Source organism: Cryptotermes secundus, unplaced genomic scaffold (assembly GCF_002891405.2).
Source record: "Cryptotermes secundus unplaced genomic scaffold, Csec_1.0 scaffold704, whole genome shotgun sequence".
In the NCBI taxonomy this organism is placed as follows: domain Eukaryota; kingdom Metazoa; phylum Arthropoda; class Insecta; order Blattodea; family Kalotermitidae; genus Cryptotermes; species Cryptotermes secundus.
Window position 1 is genome coordinate 40,018 of NW_019731232.1, and position 24,867 is coordinate 64,884.

At 42.6% G+C, this 24,867-nt stretch overlaps 1 protein-coding gene across 1 annotated transcript in view; it reads right to left on the minus strand.

Annotated features, from left to right (window-relative positions):
• The window catches only part of LOC111866608 (large neutral amino acids transporter small subunit 1), a 28,848-nt gene extending 5,040 nt beyond the window's left edge, over positions 1-23,808 (minus strand). The window contains exons 1-5 of the mRNA XM_033752351.1: positions 23,792-23,808; positions 16,779-16,904; positions 12,961-13,102; positions 5,546-5,669; positions 646-846 (exon numbers count right to left, since the gene is read on the minus strand). Coding sequence (XP_033608242.1) covers positions 646-846; positions 5,546-5,669; positions 12,961-13,102; positions 16,779-16,863 — 552 coding nt within the window. The 5' untranslated portion in view covers positions 16,864-16,904; positions 23,792-23,808. The remainder of the gene's footprint in view (positions 1-645; positions 847-5,545; positions 5,670-12,960; positions 13,103-16,778; positions 16,905-23,791) is intronic.
• Positions 23,809-24,867: the final 1,059 nt, after the last annotated feature.

Below are 24,867 nucleotides of genomic sequence, written 5' to 3' on the forward strand. Positions count from 1 at the left end.
ATCTAAACTGAAATATATTAATAGACAGGTAACAAACAAACTCCGTGGCCTGTAGTCTGCAAGTGAACTATACTGACTGAGCGACTACTGCTTGTCAGTGAAGTTGGTGCCAACTTTTGCGGATAGAGAGTGTCACGTGGTCAGCACAGCAGATCCCCACGGCAGTTAATCTCAGTTTTCTAAACCAGAGCTGCTATTTCCTTGAAATAGCTGCTCAAGTATCCTCACGAGGCTGAGTGGACCCCGTTCCAGACCCAGTACTTCTCAGAAAATCTGGTAGCGCCGGGAATCGAGCCTGGGACCCCTTGATCTGTTGGCAGGAACTCTGACCACTGACCACAGAGGTGTTCGATTAATAGACAAGTAAAACTACAAATTATGAAACCCCTCATTATGTAATTTTCATGCTACTATACCAGATATTTCTGAAGGCAGGGCTAACTCATGAATAGTTCATCTAGCTATGTGCATCTGTCACGGTGTGAGGTATAGAATGCAAATAATCTTGCCTTCTTACCCCCTATATGCTTAAATGTGGTACTTGGACGCAGGAATAACTTTACTGTAGCCACTTACCACTCCTTCACATGCCTTCACAGCATAGTGCTTAATTACGAAATTAAGTATGGAGATAAGTTTACTTACAGTGAATATGAGGGAAGGTACTGGTGTGAAGTTGCGTATGTGAATGAATGAGAAGAAAGACGGTAGATGTCCCTCCTGAGCACCACACAAGAACAGACGACCTGATGTGAAGAGAATTCCATTCACACCGCCAAATGTGGATAATGCCACAAACACTGGAACTGCCCAGCGGAGTTCACCGAACATCTTATTGCCAAAAGTCTAGAAGAATTCAAATGTTAACAAGAGTAGAAGTGTGTACTCCAATTTGAGAGACACATATTTTCCAGTTACTCCGCTTCCAACTGCATGTTTCATGGTTCTTGATGTTCGTTTATTGGAAGGCTAATCACACTACATACGAAGGGGGACCCAAAAATAACCGGAAACGACCTGTTGTGCGCGCATGCTTTGTAGTTACGAGTTGTGCTGCTAGATGGTGTTAGCTGGGGGTCTCCCGCGACTGTTAGTGAGCTGGCGTCAGTCTGAGTTAAGTGGTTTGTCTGTGGTGCTCTGTTGTGTGCGTTCCTGTTTCAACCCTTTGGCGATTAGTGAGATGGCTGACCAGAAGGAACAAAGAGTGTGCGTGAAATTTTGCTTTCTGTTAGGGAAAACTGCACTTCACTCTTCAAGTCGCGGCAAACATTCACGCGGTTTTCTCTTTGGTCATCTCCGAGCAAGCAAGGAACAAATTTTGCAGACACCCGTCTCATGTGCAAACCTTCNCAGAGCACCACAGACAAACCACTTAACTCAGAATGACGCCAGCTCACTAACAGTGGCAGGAGACCCCCAGCTAACACCACCTAGCAGCACAACTCGTAACTACAAAGCATGCGCGCGCAACAGGTCGTTTCCGGTTATTTTTGGGTCCCCCCTCGTACATAGGGGTTGGAAATCATTCTTTCTTCTAAAGTGAAATAAAACTGTCATTATATTTATTAAACTATGGGAGAATGGAGGTATAGCTCCACTGAATTTGACTATAGATGGAAGTGATCACTTTTATGCACGGCCTTGTTTATTCCCTGTAAAAGGGTCTGTGGAACTCACTGGGTTGGCCCCAGAGATGGTTGCAAAGAGAAAAAAGTTACTCTGACAGGAATTGAACCACAGTTTACCAGTCCATAGCTTAGTCAATTTTGACTTGTATTTTCACAGTGAAACCTTTCTCAAATAAAAGTTGACAGAAGATAAGGACCTTCATGTTACATACCACTTATTTTTTTGAAAATTGATACAATTTTATTTGAGCTTCATGCAGAATATGGATTATATTGAAAATTATGAAATAAAATCAAATTCACCCTGTCAAATTTTAGTATAGATCACCAATAGTAGATTACAGCAACAGGCGGTCAGACATGTTCTCACCATTATTTGTTCATTCACACATTTTGTGCAAAGGATGCACGAAAGGAAAAATTCCAGATTTTTATTCTATTTAACAACGCTTTCTATACTATATAGTTATACTGCGTGTATTGTTTATTAACAGTCAAAAGGATGTGGAAGGGGTCGTGACCCGTATTAAACAATACTACCCCATATATCTTGGAGGCTCTGTGTAAGCCATGACAAGTTCACTCAGAACAGCCAGTCTCCTGAACCCAGAACATGATGCAGGAGTGACANTATTATTATGGCTATTATTATCATTTGTTTGTTTATGTGTCTGCATTACTGATTTTTGTTAATGAAATTATTATCATTATTGTTGTTTGCTAGTTTACTTGTCTGCATTAGTGTGTTTTCCTCCAGTGCTTGCCAATAATTTGTCTTTGACTTTATGTAGTGTTTGTCTATAATGTAATTACTTGTATCTACCCTATGCTCTGCCTGTAATTGGCCTTGCGGCTGTTGACTCAGCACATAAATAATAAAGAATTGAATTGAATTATTATTAACAATCAAGTTCCTTCCGTCAAATGTGACACTTTTTTAAGTTTTCCACCTCGTCAGCACCTGCCTTACATGTTTCGGCTCACCACGGAGCCATCATCAGAGGCATTTATAGTAGAAAAAGAAATCACCAACACACAAAACTTCACTTTGTCCAAGATAGCCACGTTCCAGTTAATTAAAATAATTACAAATAGTCAAAATTACCCAGAGTGTCGGTTCACTAAAAGTTTTTCACACACCACAGTAGCTTTCTTATTTGATTCGTCGTTAATTCTGTAAAATTATGCTTCGTTATTTGAAGTAAGAATTCTTAAAATCCCTAGAATTCTTTCCCGCTTGGCCCAATCTTTCTGCTTCGGGATGCTGTTGATGTGCGCCGTCTGTCGGTAGTTGATGTTGCTTGTCTGTGTGTTGCGATGCTTGTGTTGGTTAGTGTGACGGACCAGAATGAAAGACCTTAAACTGAATTATTATTATTATGGCTCTTCAGCCCTTTGTTGGTCCTTGGCAAGTTTTTCAATTTCTTGATCTCTAAGAATCCTTGGACAGGGGATGAGCCCGTCACAAAGCCTCTACCTACACATAGACCAACACAAACACAGAATAAACACATAAAGACATCCATGCCTTCAGTGGGACTCGAAACCACGATCCCAGTGTTAGAGAGATTGATGGCAGTTCATGCCTCAGACCACGTGGCCGCTGTGATCGGCAGCAGGAGTGATATGGCTGTCATAAGAAACCTTCGTTACTAATAAAAGTTGAGAAAATGAGCACAGATCGGTTTCAGCGGCAACGTTTTGACTGGTATTTCGGTGGTGATCGGTTGGAATCTCGGCCAGAAAACCGGCTATCCTTATGGTTTTCGTGATTTTCATCAAGTTCCTCCACGCGAATGTTGGGTTAACATGTCACATTAGACTAGGACAGCTTCCATCTAAATATTATCAGAATCGCTGTACACTGAACAGGCTACCATTAGACGCTATATAACGTGAGCTATTAACAGCGTCGTTAAACACGCTATAAATACATAAAAGATGGGAAATTTTTTGACTTTTAATGTTTCAACGAATACTTTGCTTCATAGAGTTAACTGGTAATAAACTCACGCGAAACGTTGACATACAACAGCAAAAGAGCATAAGATAAAAGTCGTCGTTATATTAATCTGTACCAGTGTCAATTCATTTTTAGACCTCCTTTATTGAGTGGGCTGTCAGAAATGAATTTGACTGTCCACACTCAAGTGATTGTAAAATTATTTGAGTTGGCAATTGGGTCTAAATATGGAGTAGGGCGGGATCGTTTACGTTCGTTAAGGGGCTCATATCCTCAATTAGAAATGTTCAAGTCACATAAAAGTGTCAACTGGGGTGTGGAGATTTACTGGACGGACCTGGTCTAACGTCTCCCAGTATTGTAGACAATGACGCTCTATGCCTATGCATACTACAGCGAATAGGGTTTGCATCTGCGTCCGAAACAAAGGAGAGCATATGAATGCAATTCTTAGCAATCACAAACCGATGATTTTTCTTCACAAACGAATAAAATTGTTAACGCATTTGGTTATGGGATATTTAATGATGATTTCAATTTGCTAGACTATATAGCGTCGGAAGCGGCCTCCGTAGTCTAGAGGTAACTTTCCCACCTCGTGACTCGTAGTACGCGGGTTCAAAAACCCGGCGGAGGTCGTAGAATTTTTAAGGGCGGAAAAATTCAGGGAACAAGTCCTCCGGGAGGGACTTTAAGCCGTGGGTGCCGTGTCGTAGATTTACGTCACGTAAAGGACCTCATGTCTCTAGGAGACTTCTGAGCAAAATTAGGCAACATTTCCCGACCAAGTAGTTTCCAATTCCTCCGGTAGATGGGGGGAGTATTAGGTACCACTGCCAGAGGAGGGGGGACCTCTCTGACAGAAAGGGACTAACTATTAGATACCAATGCCAGAGGAGGTTGGAACCTTGCTGGCAGTAAGGGGCTGATAGTAAGCACCAGTACTGGTAGGGTATGGAGACAGTAGAAATTAAAGGGGGACGCACAATGGACCACTAACCGGTCTAAGTGCATGGGGAAACCCACCCCCTCAATACGGAATAGAGCGTCGAAATGATGGATGATAGATGAATGATAATTTGGAAAGAAGACGTTGTGACCTAATCGAGGTACTACATCTGCATTTTCTTGGAGGGAAACCTCGAAAACCCTCAGGATAGCCGATGTCCCGGCCAAGATACGAACCGAGCATATTCCGAATAAGAGTGATACTGCTACACCAACCCGCTCGGTAGATCTGTCAAATAATTCGTGAATTTGTACTTTAAAAACTGGGAATTCTAAACGCGGGTTTGAGCTGCACGAATTTCGCGTCGATGCGAATCCATATAATTAATGTTTAATTTTATATTTTGGCGAAGATTATAAAAAAATAATGAAATTATTTGTGTAGAAACAGAATTCGTTAGCATCTAAAGTGACGAGTGTTAAAGTGAATTACATATTTTTAAATGAGTTTAAGCAGGAAACGTGAGAAGAGATGAATGTTTGCATTAATCTGAGTTGAAATAATCTTTCACATCCGTGAAACTCAAAAGCCCAAATTAAACATTATCATTTCTTTTAAGCTGCTTGACGTACAAACGATTTAGAAAGAACAGTTCGTTGTAAAATACTTTTGGACATGATGAATACAGTGTAAGCCCGAATATTGTGTAAGGCGACCCCTTATTTTTCCATTGAGAAAATCAGAAAAAAAAAGATAACCGTTTTTTGTGTGTGAATAGTTCTGTAACATTGCTGATCTTTAAAATCTGAATTGAGTTTCACCACTAATTTCGATCATAAACTCTCCAGGTTTTAAGTGAAACCTTCCCAGTTCAATTGGTTTCTGGTTCAACAATGGCCGAGGTAATGGATTTGTACACGTAATAATTCATTTTCTTCAGCAATAAATGATGTATTAATGTATATACCTAAGGTACAGAAAATCTGATTTCTTGTGGATACTTACCATCGCCACGGCAGGAGAAGAAAGCATCTCTTCTCCGGACACGACAGCGAAGTAGGCCATGTTTGCGGTGAAGTATATCAACGTCACAACTGGCATTGCAATCCAGATGGCTCGAGGGAGATTTCTATGACAAAGAAATCATTCTCTTGTCGGATCTGAGATTCTCACAGCGGTGATTATGAACAGCTGTCTTCAGGGGATATAACACCGTGTAGTCTGATGAAAGTCAACTGATGTTTTGGAGGAACATGTCGCCTCCATCTTCAGGATCGAAAAATAAGCCAAGCAACAAAGAGGTAGCAAACAGAGCATGCTGGTTTCTTGCTTGGTTTCTTCTTCGACCCTGAAGATGGAGGCGATATGTTCCTCCGAAACATCAGTTGCCTTTGCTCACACTACACGGCGTTATATACCAGAAGACAGAACTCTTATCATTGTGGTAATTGGGTACTGCTGACTGAATACTGGACGTGGAGAAGAGAAAATTCTTGACCATACTGGGACTCGAACTCCGACGCCTCGGTCGTCCAGCTTGTAGCCAATCGCTATACCGACTGCACTATCCCGGCTCAAAAGAATACAACAGAAGAATATTTATTTAAATAAAGACAAGCGCTGAAAGGGTTAAGAGAGTTGATATGTAATAAAGCAAAGTGAAGGAACCGATGAATTACGTGTACTGGGATTCTCCTGTTTTAACTTTAGTACCGACAGAGGTGTTAGATCTGTTGTGGGTTGGAAAATGTTTTGCACTTCGAACTTGGACGAGATTGTAGTGCTCTATATACCACCAAATGGGAAACAATGTTTTATTAATAAAGCCTAGAAGGAACGCTTTTAAGTGATAGCGATTCTCTCTGCTTTTTTCCTAGCTCCTCTGGGGCTACTATCAATGATAATCCATCAGAGCAAAATAAACATCAAGGAAAGAGGGAAACGAGAGAAGAAGAGAGTACACAGTAAAGATTCGTACGTGGGAAGTGGTTAGGGGTTGTTTGCTGTTCGTGACATAAGGAGGAGTCTGAAAGGATTTCCCTGTAACTATCTCTGGAGGAGGAAACTTGACCAGACTGAATGAGGGTATTTGTGAACAATGCCCGGATAAATCGAAAAGATACTGCACAAGAGTGAGAAGTCGATTTATTTTTCTCGAATTAAATTTATTTTATCTTATTCGATTTCGTATATTAAGGGCTATCTCAGTCGGTATAGCGACAGATTACGGCCTGAATGGCAGGGTTTAATTCCCGGCAGAGGCAAGTGATTTTTTTTCTCTCGTCCAGATCGGCTCTGGGGCCCACCCAGACTCCTATCCAATGGATAGCGGTGGTTATTTTCCTGTGGCGTGGTTAAAGCCGTCAGGCGTGAAACCGACCACTCACCTCGATCTAGTGTCAAGATCAAGAATGATGGAGCTATACCTCCATCCCCATATGTTTTCAAGGTTTTTAACTACTCAATTATACACAGAGAGAACTTTACCTTCAGCGAATAATTCTTTCATCACCATTGTAGTTTATTTAATGAAGCTCATAGTAACTGAGCCTATATAGCATCGAATGACTGAGCTAAGATAAAACTATCCCTGTAACAAGCCGTGGAGGCCCACAGGGTTGTGAGACGTCGAGGCTCCTACATTTTCTACACAATCGGCTCGCAGATGGCGCTGAGGTTGTCAGCCTTACGCGCGTGCCGCCCTTTACCCCTAGGAAGATTTCTGGGACTCATTTCTGTACTGAGTCGACCCCAGGGCCATAGTGCGGCTGGAAGGATTAGGTCAACCGAAAAATCCAGTGACCTCATCGGGAATCGTAACCGCGACCTTCCGGCTTGTAGCATAGTGCCTGAACTATGCTACCGCGTTCCAGGTCCAATGAATGACAAGAATATGGATAGAAGCGGTCGTGGCCTAATTTAAGGCATTATTTGCCAGGAGGGATTGAAGAAAACCACGAAATAACCCTGCAGGGCAGTTGGTGTCCCGGACGTCAGAATCCAGTTATATGTTGAATACAAGACATGTGGTTATCGCCTGACAAATCGTGCTAGTTTTTTACTTTTACAATCAATCTTGACATTGTAGGGGCAAATCCGCTACTTGTGGACTAGATCATGCTATCCCTGAGAAATAAGTAGGCATAAGGTAGATGTTTTCAGGAAAGCAGATACAATGGCTTCCACTCAGGTTTTCCCAGCGCGAGATGCTGTCCGAATACAGCATCATCGCCACTCTAAGGTATGCTGAATGTGAGGACATTATGTAAATAGGACATGTAACATAACCCACGGCACTTATAGAGTGCCTGAGAAAATTCTGTTGATATATCATCGTTTAATTTATAAAATAAGTAAAACAAATATATAAATACATAACTAAATAAATAAGGCTAACTAATTAACTGATTCCGTAGAGTTAAGTCCTTCTTGAGAAGCCGCCAGTCGCTCAGCTGACTCAAGAACCTCCCAATATTTTATGGAACCCGAAGGTTCATTACCGTGTTCACAAGAGCCCTCCACTGGTCCCTACCTACACAAAATAAACTGATTTTCACAAGTGACGTATGGGAAATGTACTCTCACTTCCATATCACTGTTTCAACAACCCACTTGCCCCTTCCCATGGCTTGTAGCGTCGGCGAAAGGAGAATCATCCAGTATTAGGTAGCACCAGACACGAGCAGTATCGAGCAGAAAAAGAAGATAAGGCCGCTTGCAGAGCGTAAGCCGAGGAGAGATTTTTGCTGTTAACAGAGGCACTTGAAACACGTTTCCACCATCATTACTGGTATATCTGAACTGAAGATACAGAAACCTGATCCAATTTTACAGGAATGATTTACAATCAGAGTTTTTGAGACTTCACGCTGTAACGTGAGTTTTAAATGTACCGTGACACTTTGAAATACAATATCTTCCTTTTTTTTCATGTATATAACTGACCGCAAACTGTGGTAACAGCGGTGAAATCTTGTCCGATCAAGTTTTTGTCATCTCGTCTACGTGCATACTGTTTCTTTGTAAATTAAGATCTGAGGTTATGAAGATCTTGAAAGCTTTGGTTGTGGTCTTCAGGGCTATGCAGTTAGCAGCTGCCTCCATTTTCTGAGTTTTCTACCTTGAAGAAGAAGAATAATAGCTTCTAGTTTTACACCTTTAATTTGGAAGCAGCGGGGAGCCGGGATAGCATAGTCGGTATAGCTACTGGCTACGAGCTGGACGACAGAGGGGTCGGAGTTCTAGTCCCGGTAGGGTCAAGAATTTTCTTTTCTCCACGTCGTCCAGATAGGCTCTGGGGTCCACCCAACCTCCTAACTAATGGGTACGGGGGGTTCTTTCACCAGGAGTAAGGCGACCGGGGCGTGACCATTCACCTCCAGCTAGTGTCGAGGTCAAGAAAATGAGGATCTACAGTTCCATCACCCCATACGCCTTCATGGCGTAGTGGTTAATTAGTTACGCACAGGGACAACTTTACATTTTTTACTATGTGAAGCGGCAATCCACCCCAGGGTCACAGTGTGGCTGGAAGCATTAGGTCAATTAAATATCCAATGCCCTAATCGGGAATCGATCCCGCGACCTTCCGCCTTGAAGCACAAACAGGTAGGAAGAATAACATGAATTCAGTTCACGTATACATATACAACCTTACAGTAATACACGGTCTGCTGAGCCGTGATAGGCTTAGCTGCGAGCATCTTTTGCTTGTAGCCGGAGGGAAAAGATTGAGAACACAGTTTTCCTTCCGATATCTTCCCAGACAGTGTATTAAAGCAGAAGCATAGTTGAAACCTGTTGCTCCTCTCGACTTTCCGATTTATTCCCCGTCACGACGTTAATATTTTTGTGTGGAGGGTGGCGGAGGGCGTCATTCTACGATACTGTCAATATCTTAGCCTCTGTGACGTCAATTGTGAGATAGATTAATTAGAAAGAATTTGCAGGAAAGCGGTCCTCGCTTCATTGAAACGCTGTCACGACAGTTACTTGGAGGGGCTATGGAAAACCAAGAAAAATATCAGTATGGATAGACGGTGTCCCAAGATTTATATAGGACACCTTCCGAATATGAATGTAGGTCATTACCGCTATGCCAACCTGCTCAGTATCACGACGTAACAAGTTTCCTATCTGCAGATGAGTCCGACGTAAAGTTTCTTTCACAGATATTGAATTTTCCAGAGAGAGAAAAAGTAACAAATAAAATTTGACCGAAAATAAAAAAAAAAGTATATATTTACGTTGATCAGTAGAAACAGTGTATGCGTTCAGTGCACCAGACAATACAAGATATCTCACATTGTATTATAGATCCATTTTAATATTAACCTCCCGTTTACAATCATGTCTCCTGTTTCCTCTCCGTTACGTTTACCGACTGATGATGAAAATCAAAACGATTCTTAAATACTCCCACACAACTCATTCTTTCCATAACACACAAACGTTAGCGAAGTGGTTATGAATTCGTGGAGCTGTACCTCCAGTCCTCATACCTCCTCATGCGAAACTTTACGTAAGATACAAACACTTCAGACTTCTACTTGGTAGGTATTCGGTTCAAACCTTGATCGGGATCCCAAATACCTTGAATTCGGTTTTTTCGTGATTGTACAGAGTCCTTCCAGGAAAGTACCTTGAAGTAGTCCATGAACGTCTCCTTCCACATCCTTCTAATTCATCATTTATTAATGAGCCTACCATTCGACGCTATATAGGCTGAACTATTGGCAGCGTCGTTAAATAAACCATGAACATACAAAATGAAACGAGTGTCTCCGAAAAGGACGTGGCGCTTACAGTTTTGTGTACAGAAGATGTTATGCTTCAACAGGTTCTGCAAACAAAAACAGCTTCATCAGTAAGACTGAATGGAAGAAAAGTCTGAAATGCTTACGGGAAGGATGCGATTATTGAGAACAGTCGAACCTAACGAACTGTAGCTCTGAAAAGCAGAATTGAATTTACTTGAGATGTAAGGGTTCGGAAGTTCCAGGTTCTTATTACATAGTAAATGGGAGCTAATTAAATTAAACAGCATCAATAGCTCCAATTTCAAACAGATCTACCTTCAAAGTTCAAGCTTCGAAGGCAAAGTTGTGTATTTAACGCCAATCTGCTCTGCGCGAACTCTTGATATCTGACTGACGTATGGTTTAATTTGCGATATTGTCAGCATCTCGACCGCCTCTGTGGTCTAGTGGTCAGAGTTCCTGGCTACAGAACCAGAGGTCCCGGGTTCGATTCCCAAAGCTACCAGATATTTTGAGAAGTAGCGGGTCTATAACGGGGTCCATTCAGCCTCGTGAGGATAATTGAGGAGCTATTTCAAGGAAACAGCGGCTCCGGTCTAGAAATTAATGGCCGTGGGGATTCGTTGCGCTGATCACGTGACACTCTCTATCCGCAAAAGTTGGCACTAACTTCGCTGACAAGCGGCGGTAGCTCGATCGGTATAGTTCGCTTGCGGGCTACAGACCACGGAGTTTGATTGTTTTGTTTGTTCGTTATAAAGTAGGCATTTTGTCTGAGAGTTATGAAGAATTGGAACATACTGGTAGGGGCAAGAGACTCTGGCTCTGGGATCCACCCAACCTGCTAGACAATGGCTAAAGGGGGTTGTTACCCGGAGGGTAAAGCGGCAGAGCCGCTCGGTTTTCTAGACCCGAGCCACTACTTTTCCATTCAAGTAGCTCCTCAGTTATCCTCACGAGGCTGAGTGGACTCCGTTCCAGACCCACTACTTATCAGAAAATCTGATAGCGCCGGGAATCGAACCCGAAGCCTCTGAACCTGTAGTCAGGCACTCTGGCCACTAGACCACAGAGGCAGTCTATATGATGCAAACATTAAAAGGTTAAGATGTAACGCTTCTGGCTCTCATTCTGGAGGCTCCTATTTCGAATCTCGGTATGGGGTACAGACTATCTTGATTTGGATTTGTAGCTATCCTCAAATCCAACAAATGACAGGTAATATCTTAAATTAGGAGGCTCCTATTTCGAATCTCGGTATGGGGTACAGACTATCTTGATTTGGATTTGTAGCTATCCTCAAATCCAACAAATGACAGGTAATATCTTAAATTAGGCCGCGACCGCTTCCTTCCACATAATTTTCAGTTCGTTATTTACTGTCATCCAATCACAGACACTATTTAATCCGAGTTACTACCACTGCCGTTAAATACGCTATGTATGAGTAAATAGAATGACGTATCCGGCGTTTTAGAAGAGGTTGAACATTTGATTCGTTCGGTGTGGATATGTGAGTGCCTCACGATGAATTTAAAACACGTTGGGCAGGATGTGGGCCTAAGAGTTACAGCGCAGACCGTCTCTGAAGCCAGACCGCGCCGGAACTCTGAGCCGTTATGTTCTTGTTTTGAATTACAGATCAGACGTTGCCAACATTGCGCCTGGAGGCACCTTGGGTATCCTCGGGTATGTTTAAGGCGGGCGCTAATATTTTAAAATATTCACTGGAATTTCTTCATTCCATGATCGTGAAATACGCGGTGATTTCCGCTGCTGGAACCGAATCTCTGTCCAGTGTCCAGATATTAAAATTCTTTAGACTGTCTTTCGGCATGTAGCACGAATGGGGGAGAGGAAATGCATATAGCATATTGGTGAGAAAGCCGGAAGGGAGGAGACCGCTGGGAAGACCAAGGCGTAGGTGGGTGGACAATATTAAAATGGCTCTTAGAGAGATAGGAGATAGGATGGGATGGTATGGATTGATCTGGCTCAGGATAGGGACCAGTGGAGGGCTCTTGTGAAGACGGCGATGAACCTTCGGGTTCCATAAAATGCTGGGAAATTCTTGAGTAGCTGCACAATTGGCGGCTCATCAAGGGCTCGGCTCCATGAGTCAGCGAGTGAGTGAGTCTTCTGTCTCAGCAAATTTTGGAATCGTACTCGAGAACAGGCCATGGGGCAATTCCTTCCACTTCATACCTAATTCATCATTTACAATCATCCTTAAATTTGACTCTTTATAAGCATCAAGCCGGTCACAGTAGCCGAGCGGTCTAAGGAATGTACTGTCTTCGCTCGTTCAGAAGCCGGGATCGTGGGTTCGAATCCCACACAAGGTATGAATGTTTGGTTATGTGTAAGTGTTTATTCTGTGTTTGTGTTGTCCTGTGTTTAAGTAGAGGCCTTGCGACAAGCTCACCACTCGTCAAAGAAGTCTTACCGTCTGTAAAATGATCAAAATGAAGAAACAACCCCGACACGGTAAAGTATAAGAGGAACGGTTTAAGTAAGCATAAGCAACAAAGTTTGGAGATGTCTCGTTAACCAAAGAATCAGCCAATCAAAATATCATTAAGAATTATATCTACACTCTCATTTCTGATGTCACTGGGTTTGTGAATTCAGTATTGGAACAAGAGGCGATTTTTAACAAACCTATATGGATCCTGAAGTTCTTCTGTGACGAAGTTGAGGAAATTCCAGCCTCCGAAGGCGAACAGGCCGGAATAGAAAGCAACAGCAATGCTCCCCACATTGTAGTCTCCGTCAAACGGCTCGTTGAAATAGGACGTGTTTCCTGGAGCGACATAAAAAAGTTATTCTACAGACTATACCCCGTAAACTTCCTATAACCGAAGTGGAATATCATTCACAACAAGCATATAACAAACGAAAGATAAAAACAAACTCCGTGGCCTTTAGTCCGCAAGCGAACTATACCGACCAAGCGACCGCCGCTTGTCGGCGAAGTTAGTGTCAACTTTTGCGGATAGAGGGTGTCGCGTGGTCAGCGCAACGAATCCCCACGGCCGTTAATTTCGGTTTTCTAGACCGGAGCCGCTATTTCCTTGAAACAGCTCCTCAGTTATCCTCACGAGGCTGAGTGGACCCCGTTCCAGACCCACTACTTCTCATAAAATCTGGTAGCGCCGGGAATCGAACCCAGTACCTCTGGATCTGTAGCCAGGAACTGTGACCACTAGGCCACAGAGGCGGTCCAGGCCTCACAAACCCCGTAGTTTGTGTTTTACTTAAAAAGAACATTGCATAGAATGGAACTATTTTGAGTTATAACTCCTGTTTGATTTCGAATAGCTAATCTTTCAGATATCGGTCTAGAAAACCGAAATTAACGGCCGTGGGGATTCGTTGCGCTGACCACGCGACACCCTCTATCCGCTAAAAGTTGGCACTAACTTTGCTGACAAGCGGCGGTCGCTTGCAGACTAAAACCACGGAGTTTGTTTTTGTTTGTAATCTTTCAGATATAAGCAGTTTTAGGTTTGTGATCTCTTCGTTACGTTTTTTAAATATAAGGTGACCTAAAAGTCAGTTAACTGCTTGGCAACATGTACACTAAAATACGCCAGAAATTTCTTTATTACTCTCTGAATTTATGAAACTTGTTCGAAACGATGTCCTCCTTGTCAAATGCACAACTCATAGCGCTGTGATACCGTTGACTGGCATCATAATGTTCAGAGACAATGTTTTAGGTTAACTGACTCCTGAGCTACTCTGTATTACATAGAATGGGGGGTGATATTAGGAAGGCATCTTAAAGAAATAGGGTATGAATTGGATTTATCTGGCTTAGGATAGAAATTATCGGGACGCTTTTGTGAACACGGAAATGAACCCTCGGGCCCCACAAAAGGTGAAGAATTTTCTCTTACTCCACCTTTATACTACTGCCACATATCCTCTTCTTCTGTTGTTCTCTCTTCTCTTCCTGTCTCCTCTTCTCATTGTTCTTAATTTTCTCTTCTTCCATCATCCTCTCCTTCTCCTCCTCCTACAATGACACGACCCACGCAACTGTGCGCTTAGGGCCTGAAAATGTTAAACATATCACGGCCTCTTCCCTCCAAACTCTATTCTCCCTGACATCCGATTCTGTGTAACACCTATGTAGCTGAGTAAGCGTCGTTAAATAAACCAAGACAAGACCACTCGTATATAATCTTGCCGTATCTGCCCTACTGATAAAAATATGAGAAGTAACGAGGAACAAAAAGGACGGAGAAATAACCGACATTTCGTAATGTTAGAAAAATAATCTTTGAAAAACTGACAAACCGAAAATGACAAAAAAGGTAAATTCGTCCCCGTGCTTAATTAATTAAGTATCGCACCTTGAAGGTGTGTGGGAAAGTGGAGGTAGAGTTCCACCATTTCTTCATCTCGGCACTAGATGGAGATGAGTGGTCAGTTTCACTCCCTGCCCGCTTTACCCCTGCGGTTTCCATTTGATAGGCTGGGTGGGCTCCGGACCTGGTCTGGACACTGTGGAGAACAGAAAAATCTCTTATCTCTAACGGAGATCGAACCCCGGCGGCCCAAACCGTAACCCATCGCTACACCGACTGAGATATCGGGGCTCCTAATTCAAAATTACTCAAAATAAATTTCAAATATTTTTCTAAGAAATACACTTAATTTGTATAAAACGGACTAGGCTATTAATAGGGAAGAGTAGGTATTTCGCAGGCCATGTCTTTGTCTCTGTGAGCAGCTGGAGGAGCGAGACAGGCCTCAAAGTAAAAACAAAATTAATTAAGCCCCTGCACAGACATCAGGACAGAAGAAGCCTCGCTTGGCAGGCTTCCATGTTTGCACGCATGCGCAAGTATGCCTAGTATGAAGCTCCTGGGGTTTAAAACAAATGTAAAAGAGCTGCTTCTTCAGAGCCGTACCAACTGACTACAAGACTTTACGTTTCCCATGTTTAAATAACACATTTCAATGTTACAGACACTGACACAGCGATTGCTAAGGACCTCGGTATGAATGACATGACACTGTAGGCAGCCCATCTTATACAAGACATCAACAGTATCAATCTGAAGGCGTGTGATGGAGAAGCGTTGAAATAAAATAAAGAATACATCTAGATCAGCGGTCCTAAAGCAAATTCAATCCTTTGTTGTGTTACGAAAGAGAGATTTCATTTGAAAACATCAGTTTGCCTGGAATGTGTTTTCAGGTCGGCAGTTCCAATGACAAGAAATCTTTTTATCAGTAATTTCTCTTGGTCACTAAGTACGTGGGGCAGAGACATTCTTAAGAAGCTAACAGTCGCTATTCTAGTCAAGAAAGTCATTACATTTATGGACTCTAAAAATACACCATCGTTTTGACATCAGACCTCCAGTGAACCCGATCCTGAGCCTGTTTAATAGAATCGCAATCTCACATTCTATTCCTTCATGACCCATTTTAATATTATACACCTATCTACGCTTCAGGAGCATAAACGGCTCAGTCGGTATAGTGACTAGGCTACGAGCTGGACGATCTAGGAATCGGGATTTGATTCTCGGTAGGTGCAAGATATTTGTCTCTTCTCCACAACGTCCGGACAAACTTTGGGGCCCAATCGGCCTCTTATCAATGGGTACCGGGACTGCACCTACACGCAGTGTCAAGATTAAGAAAGCGTGGAACTATACCTCCATTCTTCACAAGGAATCATTGGAATATGTTTAATTAAACATAAGAACAACTTTACTTCTCATCTACACCCTGGTTCACCCTTCAGGTTTTCCATTAAAATCCAATGCCCCACACGGCCATATAAAATTTTAATATTATCCTTCCATTTATGCCTAGATCTCCTAAATCTTCCCTTCACTCCAAATTTTCCGATTAAAATTTTGTAAGCATTCTCACATTCCCCTTAAACTGCATAAAGTTAAATTTTCCTAATGTGGGCCCTGTTATTCAAAATATCACATTCTAAGCTTAATCGTAGCGCAGTTAACACCGGTTCCATTTGTTCAGTTGTTTATTAAGAAGGGTACAGTGCAGATCATCATCATCAGCAGCAGCAGAAGCAGAAGCAGCGACGCTCTATCAAACTCTTTCAAGCGTTCCCCTCCTTCAAGACCAATTACTGCTGAACTGCCTGAAAATCTTCGCCTACATTTCTAATTCTGACATCAATTTCGGAATTTCTGAAATTATGTCGCATATAACAAATCACAACCCAATTCAGGATGAAATTAAGAGAGATTGTATTCACCTCTACTTCTACTGTATTTACAGCGCCGTTGCATAGAAACGGAAGTTATCCGATTGTTGCCTGCGCAGTCGTTTGGCGGGAATATGTTTACGGAGTCGTTGCCCAGCAACGGGTCTACATGTCACAATATTATCACTTCGCTAATCTGAATTACTGTCTAATCCATACAACCCTTTTAACCATACCGACCGGATCAGTGAAATTTTGCAGTCATGCAAAATATCCTCACCTCCTGCAATGTGGACAATACCAGCTATAACAACAGCCACCAGTGCCAGCAACTTAGCAGCGGTAAATAATCCCTGAATCCTCATGGCCCACCTCACACTCACGCAGTTCACTGCAGTCAATAAGCCTGAAACATAAAACGTGATTCTAAATTAATGTCGGGGTTTCCGTGGCCTATGCTTTTCAAACCGGAGACAACGAAATAAAGGCGCTCTTGTTGAAGCTGTTTAGCAGTGTGCGGCATTCACTCTAAAAATAATATTTTTTTGAGTGATATTTTCATATTCCGTAAGCAGTTTTATTTTATTGCTTCCGATTCGAAAATTACGCGGTATCGTATCTGGTTGAAGCACTATGCTACAAGCCGGAAGGTCGCGGATTCGAGTCTCGATGCGTGTCTTTCTTTTTCAATTTACCTACTTCGTAATTCTTCCAGCCGCATTACGGCCCTGGGGTCGACTCAGCCTCTAACAAAAATGAGTACCAGGAATCTTCCTGGGAGGGGGGGGGTAAAGGTGGCCAGCGCGTAGGATTGACAACCTTACCTCAATCCGTGAGCCGATTGTCTAGAAAATGTAGGAACCTCAACATCTCACAACCCTATGAGCGTCCACGGCCTGNTAGGGATAGCTTTACCTTTAACTATATATTGTCTCGCATGTTGGAGGGGCTGAACTCGAACTAGAGGGGTAGGAGGTTCGAACCCGGGTCAGGCACCAGATACATTAACTAATTGTCCTGTGGACTCCCTCGAATTTATTTCTAAGTGAATGAAAGACGCTGCTCAACTGCATACACTACACATGTGGCACTGCAATGTGAGGGGCTTCGTAATTCGAAGCAACAGCTCATCCCGAAGTCAAACTGTTCAGCGGGTCACTAAGTAAAGTACCACAGGCAATTACCCTCATTGTTTTGCTGTACTAAACAAGTTTCAGATCTGGAAACCACGCATTGTTATCAACATTTGATTTATTACTCGTTTCAATGACGTATTCTTCTTCAAGGCTGACAGCGACATGGGAAGATAAGGGATGAAGACAATCGTAGACTGAAAACTCACAAAAACGAAGAACTACAGTAAGTTGTGCTGTTGTGGTGTGCAAAAACACAACAGTAGATTAATCCATAAGGTAAAAAAGGTAAAAATATCTCTATAACACGCCGTGGAGGCCTGTAGGGTTGTGAGACGTCAGGGCTCCCACATTTTTTAGACAACTGGTTCACAGATGGAGGTGAGGTTATCAGCCTTATGCGCCGGCCGCCCTTTACCCCCCCCCAGAAGATTCCTGGTATTCATTTCTGTTAGATGTTGAGTCGACCGCAGAGCCATAGTGCGACTGGAAGGGTTAAGTCAATTAAAAATCCCAATGACCTAATCGGGAATCGAACCCGCGACCTTCCGGCTAGTAACAGTGCTTCAACCAACTACGCTACCGCGTACCCCCATAATTATACACAGTAGCATTCACAAACACAAACAGGTTGTGTCAATACAAAAAAAAATTAAATTGGTGTTGTTGATGGTAAAAGTAAGGTAAGTAAAGCTATCCCTGTAACAGACCGTGGAGGCCCATAGGGTTGTGAGATGTTGAGGTTCCCACATTTTGTAGACAGTCGGCTCACAGATGGCGGCAAGGTTGTCAGCCCTACGCGCCGGCCGCCCTTTACCCCCAAGAATATATTCCTAGAATATTCCTGGTACTCATTTCTGTTAGAGGCCGCGTCAACCCCAGGGCCATAGTGTGGCTGGAAGGATTAGGTCAATTGAAAAAAAAAATCAATGACCTCATCGGGATTTGAACCCGCGACCTTCCGGCTTGCAGCATAGTGCCCTCCAGTTATACACAGTAACATTCATAAACACAAACAGGTTGTGTCAATATAAAAAAATTTAATTGGTGTTGTTAATGGTAAGGAATTAAAATCATGAAGTGAGAAGGCATTATGATTTTGCGATACAATATTCACACAAATGTTCACGAAGAGTCGTAGTTTTCTTCATAAATTATGGGGAACAGAGGCATAGAAGTATTAACATAACAGGCCTAACACGCTAATCTTTCTTCGTAATGCTGATGTGTATTTTTGCTAACCGTCTTACAGTGCACACAATTTCACCTTTCTCTTCACTTTTACACTACATGTTTCGGCACTAATGTGCCATCTTCAGGTGTGTCTCTATCCACGTCAAACTACTGCACTGCATGCCATGATGTCTCCATCATAAAATGACTAAAATGTGTATTCGTCATGTATAACAAATTCTAAATATTAAAACCTTTCAGGATTCGTCATCCATACGTCGTATCTCAAATACGCGAGTCACGCCAATCCTCCTCTGTCGGAGCACGCTTCTACATTCATGTGTATTGTGCTCTGTGTTGTGTCTTGCTCCTGTGACTGCGTGCGTTAAAATATAACATAACTTTCTTCGTAAAACAAGGTCAACAGGATTGTAAACGGTCAAAAATTGATATACGTATCTAGACGAAGTGTAATACTGACAGCACAGCAGGTTTTGTACGGGTGTGCTACTGTGACTTTAATTGTCCATATTCATCAGTTATCACGCCTGAAGTAAGACTGGACTGAACAAATGGAACACTGCCACAATCGCCGTCGTTGACTCGTGTCTAATATCAGACCGGACACATGGAATTTAGTTCACAGAGACGTGAGCAGAAAGTGTGCAAATAACTGGAAAGTAAGCGCGAAATAAAACAACCTCAAACCTATCCTGGTCGCAAAAAAATACATCGTTTCTATTTTCTTCAATACATTTCTGTTATGTTTCTATTTAACAATTATTATCAGCATTAATAAGCCAGGAGAGGTCGGGGTTCGATTTCCGGCAGGGTTTAAGACATTTTTCTCTTCTCCAAAGCTTCCAGAGAGGCTCTGGAACCCGCCCAGCTTCTTACTCACTGGGAACTTGGGTATCTTTCCTTAAGGGTTAAACAGCCAGGGCGTGAAGCTGACCACATCGCTCTACCTCCACTGCCCCCATATGTCTTCATGGCATTGTGTTTAATTTATTAAGCACAGAGACAACTTTTATGTTTACTTTTATTAAATATTCTTGCGATTTTTTTAACTATTTGTGTACGAAATTAGGTGACGGGCCATGCTGGTAAATTCTACTACCCAAAGGTAGTTTTTGGGTTGCCATGGTTATCATAAGCTATTCCTAATCCTAATAGCTCCATACCACCCACTCTAATTCTTTACGTATTATACAATCACTCTGCAGTCTAGTGTAGAGATAAACTTGGTTCAAATCCCGCCTAACTTATCTGCTATCCTGCCTGTGTTTTTTCGTGACTTTGCGAGATAATGTCTCCCGATATACCATGAAAGTTTCCTGGTAAAAGCCTACATATTCGCACTTCATAATCATCTTTTACATTTCATTCTATTCTATATTAACACAAATTAATTTCCCCACTCCTGTACGTTTATGACCTCTGAATCTGATGTCTTAGGTCATGAAGAAAAACTCCGTGCCTTTAGTCCGTAAGCGAACTATACCGACAGAGCGACCGCCGCTTGTCGGCGAAGTTAGTGCCAACTTTAGCGGATAGAGGATGTCGCGTGGTCAGCGCAACGAATCCCCACGGCCGTTAATTTCGATTTTCTAGACTGGAGCCGATACTTTTCTATTCAAGTAGCTCCCCAGTTATCCTCACGAGGCTGAGTGGAGCCCGTTCCAGACCCGCTACTTCTCAGAAAATCTGATAGCGCCGGGAATCGAACCCGGGAGCTCTGGATCTGTAGCCAGGAACTCTGACCACTACACCACAGAGGTTGTCGTCATAGGTCATGTCCTCTACTAAATTCTATGTCGTGTCTAAAGATTAACATGTAATATATACCCCTATTATTTTTATAAATCAGTAGGTTCATGGAGTTATTTCACTTTCCTTTCCCTAAATTTCGTGTATCCTGTTATCCTGTGCGTGTTCACTGTCTCGGAACACTTCAATACAAAATTTGACAAGAATTGCGTAAGAACCAGATGACTGGGGTTGGCTGACGCATTCTGTCTGACTTACGTATACAAAACCTAACAAACGCTGTTCATGGCGAGAACCATACCGAACACACAGATACATTCTGTGGGCGGAATGCAAAGTCTGAGTAGTTAAAGTGGGTGGTACATAGAGTAACCACTGGGCTTTAAAGGGTTAATAACAAAGCAAATGAGGGTCCAAGCAATATGGCTCTTCCATGTACGCGTATGGGGGTGACAGATGTTCCCAGTACGACTGGACCTCGATCTGATTAACTGACCATTAATGTCTTCGTAGTTATCTTATCGAATTATCTTTTTTACTACTAGTGGGGTGGGACTAAGTCCCTTATACTGCGGCCACTTCTGGCCTATTGTACCAGCCCCAGATGAAAGGTGAGGGTGATTGTGGAGCAATTGGTGGAATGAAGATTGGCAGGGGAAACCGAAGTACTCGGAGAAAACCTGCCCCAGCGCCACTTTGTCCACCACAAATCCCACTTGACCAGACCCGGGATCGAACCCGGGCCGCCGCGGTGGGAAGCCAGCGACTAACCGCTTCAGCTATGGCGCGGCCATCCTATCGAATTAAATAATAAATTATGTAACAAAAGAACGCTATGTAACAGAGAAACGATAAGAGGTCTGAATGAAGCTAAAGGAACTGAAGGAAGTGTGAGCGGAAAGAATGAAGAAAAAAGAAGAGAAAATAAATCAAGGAAGAAAAAAGATAAAGGTAGTGAAAGAAGAACGCGAGGGGATAGAAAAGGAATAAAGAAGGGGTTTGAAGAAATACGACGAAATTAAAAATAAAGGCAAAGATATAAAGAAACTCCTTCATATGGCACAGTGGCCTTAACTAAAGAACTACCCAATGATTAAAAGAGATGTTGACCTGCATTCGAATATGGCCTTGTTGTTTCTAGAATTTTCACAACCATCCTATCGGTAACAAATTATACCGCTACCACGGGATGGCTCAGTCGGTGTAACGTCGGATTGGACGACCAGGGTTCGATTTCCGGCAGGGGCAAGAGATTTTTCTCTTTTTCACAGGGTCTAGACCGGCTCTGGGGCCCACCCAGCCTCCTATCCAACTAGTACCAGCGGCTCTTTCTCCGGGGGTTAAACGGCAGGGGCGTCAAGCTAACCATTCAAATCTATCTAGCGTCTAAGTCAAGAATTAATTACGCAAAAGGACAAGTGCACCTTGCTTACCTTTTGCCAGTGTCATTATTATTATCGCAAGAGAATGGCCCTATCTTGTCCTTAATATGACGAATTTTGTAGCTTGATACTGGCGTAATAGTAACGTTCCAGAGTTTTATTAGGGATGTGCCCACTTCGAATCCTGGATAAGTTACAGGTTAAGTTATTTATGATTTTCATGGTTTCTTCGCTGTGAATGCGGAAAAACACCTTCGAACAGACCATGACAGCCTCCTTCACAACCCTTATCTACTCACTATTCATGACAACCTTCCTTCTCATTTACCGCTATATAATCTCTTTGGTTGAAAGAGCGTCATTAAATAAACGAAGAACAGCCCATGCTTCTACATAGTTCTCAAGATAAACTAGACACAATTAGAGAGCTTACGGCTGAATTAAACGCTGACTGAAACGTTCGCCGGGCGACATAGGCATCTTCTTCGACAGCAAGTGCGTGCGGGTAATATAACCGAACGGCAATACAGTATCCGGGAGTACCAAGCTGACAGAGTGGGCTTATATGCTTTTGCTTTATGTAGTTCAATAAAAGTTTATCGAAAACGGGATTTGTATTAAACGGGAAACTGTAAACAGTTACTTTCTTGCATACAGCACTGAAGGTATGGCAATTTCAAATTGAATAAACGTTAAATAAACACGGATAATGTGATGGATATGCAAGTCTGGAGGTTCCAGTACAGACCAAATAAATCGACTCTGCTAATGGGAAGACTGAAATTTGTCCGCCCTAGGTAAATAATATATAACGTACTGATATATGATAGGGTTTAATGGGGCTCGTTTCACATTCGGTATACTGAGTGTTTCATTGTCAGTATCTTTGGAACACCCGAGATTAAGATATTGTTACGATTTATGTGTGTGCCTATAGACGGGGTCTGCATTGGTGAATGGATTTACTGACGGCTTATACGCACGAATCGGAACTACAAGTAATTACAGCGCCATTGCTAATCTCTGCAAATCATCAGAGTTCTCGATAAGTCCTCTATAGTCTGTCTTCACCAGCCGTTCCTTTGCAACGGCTTCTAACCTCTCGCAACTAAATACATTGCTTCTTTATTAAGGGTAACAAACGAAATACAAAAAAGAGAATACACAAATGCAGGAAATGTGACATAGTTCTTTTAAATAAGTCAAGTTTTGAAAATGATTATACTGGTAGAATATGTCTATAGTCATACTTTGTGAAAGGCAAAAGAAAAAATGCAAAGTAGTAGGCTTCAATTGATGAAATATTACATTTACAGTGTCACGGGCACTGTTTATTTACGCAAGGTGAACAGGAACTAACATGAAGTAAGCCGTCTTCTGGGATGTGGCGCCGTGTAGAATTTGTGTTAACCGACGTTTCGGAGGAACGTATCGCCTCCATCTTCAGGGTAGAAGATAAGAAAAAATCCGCGAGCGAACCAGCTAGAGCAGGTGAAACAGACTGAGTGCATGGCGCCACATCACAGAAGACGGCTTTCTTCATAGTCACCGCCGTGAAAACCTCAAATCTTACACAGGAACAACCATGTTTGTACTCACACCCTTTCGTGGCTTCAAAACTTCGTTGAAGGTGGGGGTCAGAGTGGAATTAGTCAGCCGTGTCAGACTGCAATGTCCTCATTTCTATTTTTTTTAACGTCAGTGGAAACCACTTGAAACAACAAATTCGTTTCTAATGTATAATTTTTCAAGAAATTCATAATATTTTGACGTGGATGGCGCATCGGGAAGTGGGGATCATGTGAACTCTGCGTCTCGCGAGTGACGTCACCTACCCCCACTCCTTCCATCAGTACGCAACGCTCGGTGGGCGCCCCCTCCCCCGCGGTGACGTGGCAGCGCTTCCCATAGTGACGTAGTGGGGGATACCGCAGTTGCTACGCAGCAGGAGACAACTCTCGACGCCGGTGCCCAGCAACACCTGTAAACAAGGCGACTAGGCAACAGGGAAGCGAGGCGCTTTCCTTTGTCTGGCTGAGGGTTTATAAGAGAACTACACTGCCTAAGGAATCAGTTGAAATACAAGGCTACTATAAATGATTCATTCGTTTTTTAAAACGCTATATTTTCCAAAGTATTATACGTACAAATATGATTGATATATAAAAAGAACCGTAAACTCACCAAGTTGTATTGTGTGTACCAGTTGGCAGCATGAGTTCAGTACCTTTACAAAATGGCGACAAAGCAAGAAAAGAGTTTTTGTTTGTTGGAATATGCGAGATGTTCGTCTGTTATAGCAGTGCAACGCGAATTCAAAAGAGTACGGAAAAGAACCGCCATGTAAACAAAGCATTTTGCGGTGGTATCGGAAATGTTCGTCGCTACCTAAACAATGAACTTCGGCATCGCTGGATTGGGCGTGTTGGTGAGGGTGACATAGCTCTGTTCACTTGGCCCCCCAGATCACCTGATCTAACGCCTTGTGACTTCTTCTTTGCGGGTACATTAAGGATCGTATTTACGTACCCCCACTGCCAAGAACACTAGTAAAGCTGAGGGAACGCATCGATGCTGCCGTGATGACCATTGACAGGATGATGCTACAAAATGTGTCGAACGAGCTCGACTACCGCCTGGACGTGTGTCGTGAGACCCAAGGGGCATACATAGTACATTTGTAGAGTGTGAAGAAAACTTGGTGAGTTTACGGTTCTTTTTATATATTAATCATATTTGTATGTGTATTGCTTTGGAAAATATAGCGTTTTAAAAACGAATGACTCATTTATATAGCCCTGTATAGTAGCATTCGCGGGAAGAAGACCCGAACGCGTAGTTAGAAGATTTGATGTGATAATTTGTGATAGTGCGCGATAACTGAGAAGTCAGCCAGTGAAGACGTATTGTG